This window comes from Pundamilia nyererei, unplaced genomic scaffold (assembly GCF_000239375.1).
Source record: "Pundamilia nyererei isolate P.nyererei 1_Seehausen unplaced genomic scaffold, PunNye1.0 scaffold00029, whole genome shotgun sequence".
In the NCBI taxonomy this organism is placed as follows: domain Eukaryota; kingdom Metazoa; phylum Chordata; class Actinopteri; order Cichliformes; family Cichlidae; genus Pundamilia; species Pundamilia nyererei.
In genome coordinates, this window is record NW_005187430.1 from 2862177 (window position 1) to 2871545 (window position 9369).

At 41.3% G+C, this 9369-nt stretch overlaps 1 protein-coding gene across 1 annotated transcript in view; it reads right to left on the minus strand.

Annotated features, from left to right (window-relative positions):
* brf1a (BRF1 general transcription factor IIIB subunit a) overlaps positions 1–7812 on the minus strand; it is a 125347-nt gene extending 117535 nt beyond the window's left edge. Inside the window, exons 1-3 of the mRNA XM_005728598.1 lie at positions 7554–7812; positions 6204–6412; positions 3793–3873 (exon numbers count right to left, since the gene is read on the minus strand). Coding sequence (XP_005728655.1) covers positions 3793–3873; positions 6204–6387 — 265 coding nt within the window. The 5' untranslated portion in view covers positions 6388–6412; positions 7554–7812. The remainder of the gene's footprint in view (positions 1–3792; positions 3874–6203; positions 6413–7553) is intronic.
* Positions 7813–9369: the final 1557 nt, after the last annotated feature.

Below are 9369 nucleotides of genomic sequence, written 5' to 3' on the forward strand. Positions count from 1 at the left end.
CTCTATCAACAAAGTTTATACGTGGAGGTGAGTGAAATTCTAGGATATCTTTTCATGGTAAATGAACTGGCTCTTATATAGCACACACTGGTGCTTTAAACATGTTTATACTCACAACATTCAACCATTCACACAGAAAGTCATGCAAGTACTTTTTCCTACATTTAACTGCTTTTAATCCAACAATCTCATACGCAAGCAACGTGGCATCTTTGGCTATCTGCCTGTTCATGAATGAATGTGCACGACTTCCATGCAAAGGGTTTATTATTATATAAACATCATTAGTTAAAGCCTTGATTATACTTCACTGTGGACACACACACAGCTGGAAATCTGATGACCAAGTAGTCATTCCTGCTATACTTCCAAGTCCACTTGAAGTCTTCCACCATGTGTAGTTGGTGCACTGTGGACCACATGGTCTGCACGGTCACCAACATGAGGGCAGGCACTATTTTGACATGCACTCTCGCACTCACTGTGATGATCAAATGAATGTGATTCATACAGAGCGGACCTCAGTGGACTCGCACAGTGAGGTCACTCAGTAATCAAGGCTTTATGTATGAAAACTAATCTTGACCTCAGCTGGGGACCGGGCAGCTCCTCCTGCTTCCTCTCCACCACATGATGATGTTCAGTGTAAAAACATGGACGAGGCTGCCCTCCGTAGCGTCAGGGTATTTAATGTAAACCCAAGTTGTTTGACAACAGAGCGAGGTGTTTTTATACTCTTATGTTGTTCCCAGTTATATCCACACTGTATCTCCTTGCTGATGAGCATGTATAAGCTGCAAGCTTATCCTTTCCTAAAAGTTCAAACCATCCTTCAGACTCCATGTGACAGCAGAATAAAGCCCCACACACATACACAAACAGCATGGTAGAAATATCCTACATACAAGCCTCCATCCTCACCCAGTTACAAAACACACGCAGCATTTAACAGCAGTATTCCTCAATCCACACCCTCCTATCGCTCCCTGCTAATCCCCTGCATCCATGCGCACACTGCCATTACTCAGCGCCTGCTGCAGTCTGACAGCCCTGTGACTCCGTGGCTCTGTCGCATTAAACATCATCAGCTGAGCAGACGGTCGTCGCTGCGGTAACCAGCTGCTGGCAGTCGACGTCTGGGCTCTCTGTCCGGCTGCCAGCAGCCAAGCAGTTGCTCGTCTGTGTCTGCAAGTTGCTGATGCGTTTTTAGACTAAAGTCCCGTGTCAGCAAGAGCTCCAGGGACACCCACCAAGACCCCTCGAGGTTCCCACAGGGGCCCCCAGCACTTCAATTTAGAGCATGACAGGTTGATAATATCAGCTGACAGCAGCTTATCCTACACACAAAGAAAATCCAAAAGAGGAAAAAGAAAAAAAAAATCCATTCTGGGAGGACACTGGAGTCAAAGTGAATACTCATTTTCCCCATTTGGAACAACTCTCACACCACCTCGGATGAAGAGAGCATGCTCAAATGTACTAGAAACACTCTGCTTTCAGAAAGGTGAGCTTTTACGTCACTTGGTTAAGTGACAGAAAATGTGCAGCTCCTCAAAGCTTTACAGCACATGATGGTGACTTTAAGTTCACTGTTAAGACTGTTTTGGCTCACCATCGCTGCTCTCTCAGTGGTGTTTTCACCACAACACTCAGCTGTTTTCACAGAAAACACTAAAACAAAAATCTTGCTGGGTACTACCAAAAAAGGCATAACATCAAAACAGTAAGCACACAAAAACTAGAAGTTTGGTGCTTTCACAGCTGTGGCGTTTAGTCTTATTAATCCCAGCTGTGGTTCTTTCTTCCACCCCGACACATCTGGCCAATAAGGGGACTGAACATCCTCACGTGGTTTGTAGTGATGCCGTTTGGTTTAATTGGATTTTTCTCTGTGTGAAAACAACCCAAACCATGGGAAAAAGCTACAAGTTTACAAACTCACCAACTTTAAAATACAGCAAATTTAGCAGATGAAGAGTCAGGCTTCCCCTCACCCACAGCTGATGGCAGCCCCTCCCTGAGCCTGCTTCTGCTTGAAGTTTCTTGCTGTTAAAACTTTATCTGCCTCAATACATTTTTATGTAAAATGACCTTTTAAAACACTTCTAACCCAACATTAGCTGGGATAGCTCCAGCCCCCTCCCACAACCTCATATTGGATAGATGAGGATTTTCAACTAAATAAAAGCAGCTTCCGTACAGAAATAACCGTCACTTACACCAAGCCTGACAACACACAATCACATGAGCATCTGAGCACACTGAGCATGCATGTGCTGGTCTAAATGACAAGCTGAGGTTGAGTCACACGATGTGGTACGACATATCACAGATGGATACAAGTGATTGATAAAAACCCACACTGGAGTCTGCAAACAGAGCCTCACAGTTTTCCCTTAACAGGCAAAAACCCCATAAGAGACTTGTTCTAAATGACAGTTTATTATTGTTCACAACTTTTACAAACTTAAAGCTTTATCACGTAAAAAACTTGACCACACACACTGCTTATTGGGACTATCTTTTAGGGTTTACAGTGTTCTTGTGAACTCTCCTGGTATAAAACCCTGCTGAGTGCTGGGTGTAATGAACAAACACTATAATAGTTTCATACTGTAAAGTAAATCGAAAGCAAGCTGCTGCTGTGGCTCAAAGCTGCACTTCCGAGAGGAGGGCTTTGAGCAAACAGCATAAAATGATTCAAAGTAAACCTCCTCTGAAAATATAAAGACTTTAATCACTCGAGTGAAGTCAAAGACACCAACGTGTTGCAACGGAGCTGCTTTCAGAGGAGAAGTTTACGCTCGACATGAAATAAAATTAAATGAATTATTGATGCCCGTGCAAAAGACCTAAAGTCGTCTCCTCCTTCATTTATTGCCCAAGCTGCATTTTGCATGAACACACAAAAACACAACCTCGGATCACGTGTTGAAGGGTGATCCCGACACTAAAGAAGCAAATGAAGAAAACAAAGTTTGCAGTATGCAGCAATACCACGTGCAATGTAAATACAAACAGAATGCATTGACTTGCAAATCTCAAACCTATATTTCATAAACAATAGAGCATACAGATGTTTCAACAACTATTTAAAGCGCCTCCGTACTATCACAGATGCAGGCTTTTGAACTGAGGGCTGATTTCAATTCAGCTTCCATTTTCCTCAGTCGTGACCTTTGGCCCAGAGAAGGCAGCGTGTGCACATGTGGCCTCTGCGCTGCATGACAGAACTTCAATCTGCATTCATGGTTGGCACGGGGATTTGTGTTTGAGTTCTTGAGACAATCCGCTGATTTGCTTGAGAGAATTATGCGTGTTATTAAAGCAGTCCCACAAGCACACAACATCCAATCCATCTAATACACAGATTTCTCCAGCATCTCTCAGTCTTTGTATGATATTATGAGACATGACAATTTTACACTAAGGAACATTATTCTGAAATTGCTCTACTATTTGTAAATGTGTGAATGTGGAGGTCCTCTGTCTCTGTAAGATGCTATTTTTATGTCCAGTCATGTTACTGATTTGCTGCCAGCGCACAATGCTCCAGCTCTTTCTTTGGAGTGCCTACGTTTTCAGCTTTTTGTTGTTAAGTAGTAAAGTCTCAGTTTTCTGTGTTCTATTGTAAAATTAAATGTGTGTTTATGAGATCTGCAAACAAACCATTATGTTTTTATTTATATTTCACACAGCATCGCAACTGCTTTTGACTTGAGGTTACACCATGCACCTTAAACTCCCGTAGGCTTTTAAGGTGGAGTGTGGTGCCATCTAATGGCCACTCACCTCTCTGCAGCGTCTGAGCTCGGGATGCCTTGCCCATCCCTGAGAAGTGCCCGTCACCAAAGGATGGATGTCTGGCTCCATCTGAAGGACAGAAGATGCACAGAAACAGATTTTCAGCAAAACACTCAAAAAGTGTTTCTCTCTTCTTTTTTCTTTATTTAGTTATTTAGAAACAAGAACTTTGCCGTTATTCCTGGAAATAGATGGCCAAATTTCCTGTCTTAGCATTATTATCTTCATTGTTTGATATTTAAAAATGTATACAATGTCCCACCAAGCACAGAGTTTACTCAGACATTTCATTAACTAACATGAAAAAATAAAGCAGAAAGCTTCCATGTTTCACAGTCACACATAAAGGCAGAAAACCACAATCATCTATAATCAAAACAGCTTTTGCATTCAATTTTTAGCTCGCTGCTGCAGCTTTAAAACAAAAAGTAAATCCTACAGTTTCATTTCTTTACACTTAAGAAGCCATCGCCAGATCCTTCTATAACCAGGGCCATCACAGGTGACCCTCTGCACCCGCCCGCCGCCTGTTTGACCCGCTGCCCTCTGGTCAGCACCTCAGGTCAATCAGGTCCCACACCTCGACACTCACACAAACAGCTTGTCCCCCCAACCAAAAGTAAACACTCCGTTATAGCTTATTTTACTCCAGTGTAACCATATTTTACAAATTAAACATCACGTTGTATTAAATAAGACACAAACCCAGCAATTAAGACCATAAGGTCATTGGGAAAGTTTACTGAGGACATACAGAGTGAGAGTGAACAGGAAGGCTCTTTCTCACACTTTCATTTGACCAAATCTCTTGTGGAAACCACAGAGATCGCCATCTACTGGCCATGAAAAAGAATGCAGGTTCTGATGCCACTTTTCAGACCTTGGTAGCAAAGTCCATCTTTTTTATGCAGTCTATGCTTCTTTGATGTCAGCAGTTGAATTTGTCCAGTTTTCTTGTAGTCAGACTGTGTAAACAGTAAAATCATTAGACACAAACCCAAAGCCATCAGTATTTTATTTATACCAGCAGTGGAGCATTTTGATCCACATGATCACCTTCAGCTACAAGCAGCATTTAGAACAGAGATTTCATTTGGCACTAATTGCACCCTCTTTGTTACTTTAGTCCAAAGTGACAATGCTGCAGATTAGAGCTTTTAGAGTGCATTTTGGTCTGACATTGTTCCATTATAAATGTTATCATGTTTCTTTTTAGCCAAATCAGGCAATTCTGCCTCCTGGTAGCTAGCAGGAGGCAGATTTGCAAATATACAGGACAGCGACGAGCACCTGGGTATCCCACAGGCCCATGGCAACCATAATAACGATGCACAAAAGTCAGCCACAGCCTGTTTCTATGCAACTTTCCTATGCTCATTCGGGAGGTTTTCCCCCCTGGACCCCCCATGCTTCCCCATTTAGAAAAAATGTTTTTTGTTTCTAAAGCTAAAACTCTTTTATGAGAACTGAGTGTAATTCGTCCAAACAACTCTTATAGTGGTGTCAACTATTCGTCTTGGGACGATAACCAGCGCACCAAAGCTTCCAGTCCAGCCCTCTATACAACTTTGCAAAACAGATGCAGTTAAGTCTCAAATTTCTCTCCATCACTGCAGCTGTCACATTTTACAGTTGTTGTTTTTTTAACCAACGAAGCCAATACATACCTGAAGTAATTACATTTTTATTGTTAATATTCCATGAAATAACAGAAAAGTTCCAGTTTTTCACTCATTTATAAGAGAATTGTTTATTTACCTTTTATTGACAACAGGTGCACAGTAAAGTTCGGGTGAAAGGTGAGTGCTGACTAGGCTGCGCCCTGCTTTAGCTTTGTTAAATCGAGTAACTGAACTGAACATCGTGAGCATGTGTGTGCCGTTGGTGCCTTGGAGCTCTAAATCACTGTCTGGTTGAACCGATCACAACTTTCAGACATGAGCCTGGCTCTATCACACATTTCTTCCAGTTAAAAGGAAGATTTTGTTTCCCCACTGCAGCCAAGTGTTTGCTCATACAGGGTCATCTGATTGTTGAGGGTTTCTCTTGATTATTGTAGCCTCTTTACCTTACAATATAAAAGCACCTTGAGGCCCTTTAAGAGCGCAGTTCTTTCTGATTAGCTGACCCTGGTAAACAAAGCTTATAGTAGTGAGAAGGCTGAGCTTTCAGCTCTCGGGAATTATTTGCACACATTTTGACTTATGTACAGTGGATATATAATTCGAGTACACATGTACACAATAGAAAACCCTATTTTCATGCAAACTGTCCAGTCAGTGAGTCCACTAGTCTGTCCTTCATGTATTGGTTCAGCTCAAACCCACACAGGAAAGAAATCCACAGTAGATCTAGAGAGACAGCAGAGCAACAGGCAGCAAATGTCCTGTCTTTCTCACCTTCTGCAGAGACAAACTGTCCAACAGCCAGCGACCCTCCACCTCCCGTCTCCACAAACTCCACTTCAGACACAATGATGTTGTCCTCCAGCACAGAGCCGCAGCCCATGCATACCGCATCGCCACGTGCATGGTCGACATCAATGTCTGAACTGCCACAGTTCTTACACACCTTGGAGCTCATGGTGTCGTTCCTCAAGTCTCAAAGCCTGATGGGAAAAGATAAGGCCAGTAAATACAGGAAGTAGCTTAAGTACATAACTGGCTCCCTACATAGAAAGAGGAAAGGAGCCACCTTGTGTCTCTGTAGTCGGTATGCGTTTCATTGTGGTCCACTGACATCTTTTGTTTTTTGTACCTTTGATTATACATGTGTGCAGTTATGCTGCCTCTCTTTTTGGGCAGTTTGCAAAATTTTATGATCACTTTGAGTCTTTGGATTGACATTCTGTTAAGAAATGTTACCAGTTATGTCACAGGGACCATGTGATTAGCACTGTCTACTGTAGTGTAATAGGGATCTGGACGAGCATGTAACAAACTAGCTGTGTTTAGGCACTTCCAGGATGAGGTTTGCTTTCTTAAAATCACCACGTATAATAACTGACGAGTCCAAGTTTGTCTGCTTTGCACACAGTATCGGATCATCAAGTGTATGCATGTTTTGATGCTAAAACTTATATTATATTACACTTTCAAATTCCCGGAGCTCCTCCCTGTTCAGTAATCCAAGCATGAGGTCATCAGGGCGCAACACAACACAGGTGGTCTCTAACTTGTGGCCCCCTGGGAGGGTAATCCCTCGAATACCGGAGGCTATTGCATGTAAAAGAGAATTGTACCCCGCCGTATCAGTACTTTTACTCGGATTACAGAGGTCTATAGGGTAGTGCTTCTCCCACTGGCAGTCCATCTTGTTGGTTTCATGATGCAGCCTCCTGCAGCGGTTGTGAACAACTTGCTCGCGGCTCTCCTCCCATTAGCCGGCCAGCTACGTGGCACTGGTCAGCAGCCGCCGGCTAACTCGGGTTTTTCTAACTTTTCTTGCCTAAAAGCGAGACCTATTCAATGCACAAGCTGACTCACTACTCCCTGAATTGTCTCGCCTCTTTGTGTCCTTTTGATTAGATTAATTGATACTGAATGAATGAGCCGAATGAGCAGCACACTGTTCACATGGGGCTGTTAACAACAAGGAACGAGAAGCTAGCCCAGCGCTGCTACCGGCAAACTCGCTGCAACGATCACTCATGCTAATACCAACACGAAGTCATGCGTATCCGAAATAAAGACGCGTCACGAAAGGCTACACAAACACACACATATAATGTGTGCTGACAGCATTCATACCTCTAGTCTGGTGAAGTCAGCGGCAGCATGCAGCCACGAGTCAGCCTCCTCGGCTCTAGTGTTTTCGACAGACGCTGATTTGAAAGTATTTCTCATTGACTGTGGTGCTTCACCGTTTGTAAATGTAGTCTCTGGAGAGCGAACAGAAGCGTGACAACAAACAGATATTTCAGAAATGCTGTTAACGCTGGAACAATCCTTAACACAACACACCCGACGTGAAAACATGTGCGTTTGATGCCCAGGGAACTCGGGCGAGACCAACTCTGCCGTGAGGGGTGTCACTATGTCAACATTATATTTATTTCAAATCATGGTCGCGCAGAGGATTAAGTTTTAGAACCTTTTTGATTTTCATTTTGAGTGAACTATATGTTGTGTGACGAAAGATTATCAGTAATTGAAATATATTTCATACAAAAAGTTTATACCATAGATATGATCACCGAGGTTATTTGTATTATGGTACGTCCCCTGTCGCCGGTTTCCAAACTAACAGGAAATATAATAAAATAAAAGTGTCCCATATCCGTTTCGTTTTTCCTTCATGTGTTCTTTTTCATATCAAACTTTTCTGTTGCATTTGGGCGTACTTAAAAATCTTAAACCCACAATTAGGCTAAACAATAGCAACAGCCTATGTGTATTTAAAAAAAGAGCAAGAAGCTAAATTTATTGTTATATAGGGTGGATAGAATATTTTCATTATCCAATGAGCAATCGAAAAGTTTAAATTAGTGTAAATTAAAGTTTATAGACTAGACTGGAACCAGAACCAGAGAATTTTTAACAATACAAATATCAAGATTTATGAGACAAGAAACATTTGGTAATAGATGTGAACGTAAATCTCAATATGAAAATGTGAAAATGAATAAATATATAAATATGACAAAATGTGGTCATTAAAAAATATAAGAAACATTTCATTAGGTGTTAGGGGTTCTTATTTTCTTTAACCCACGTAATTAAACATTTTAGTTACATAAAACATGTGAATTTTTATTTTATGTACTGTATACTGTAATAAATAAGTATTTAGTCCAACAAGTATAACATCCAGAAAGCTACACAACATGAGGTGGTTCATGTCTAACCTCAGTTTCTGACAGTATTCATCCTTGCTGAGGCTCCACTGGACCACAGCTGTGCACATACAGATGTACTGTATCTGTAAACTTCAATAATGTGGTCAGGATATTCTCTGAATGTTCCAAGAACCAGTAAACACAAAATATAAAAAGTTTGAATTGTCCCTCATCTTCCAAGGTGGAGTGGCACATTCCCTCTTGACATCTGATTTCCCTGCAACCATGACCGTTTCCTTTTGGCTGGTTAAACCCTTAAAATTGTGCATTCATATCCGTGTAGCAATGTAAGGAACATACAAGCAGGACTAAGTAGATACAATTTTCATATGAAAAACATTGGGCCTCACTCAGTATGTGTATGGAAACATTCTTATCTCGTGTAAAAAACAAAACAAAAAAACAAATGCACACACAAAAATACAGAAAACCTGTACAAATTTAGTTTTTGTGTTTGTTAGTGGATCTGATTCATCCATATACTGCCATGCCTCGACTTCTCTTTGATTTGGTTCACATTGTTGAAATGATTCTGTTCATAGTTTTTGAACAGAACTTCTACGTGCATACATTGATGTGAAAAAGTGTTTCAGATCATTAAACAAATTTAAATATTAGACAAAGATAAAAATAAAAAAAAGTAAACACAAAATGCAGTTTCTCAATCAAAGTGTTTATTATTTATGTTAAGGTGCGTGGCGAGAACGGGGCCCAAATGCAGGACTTTC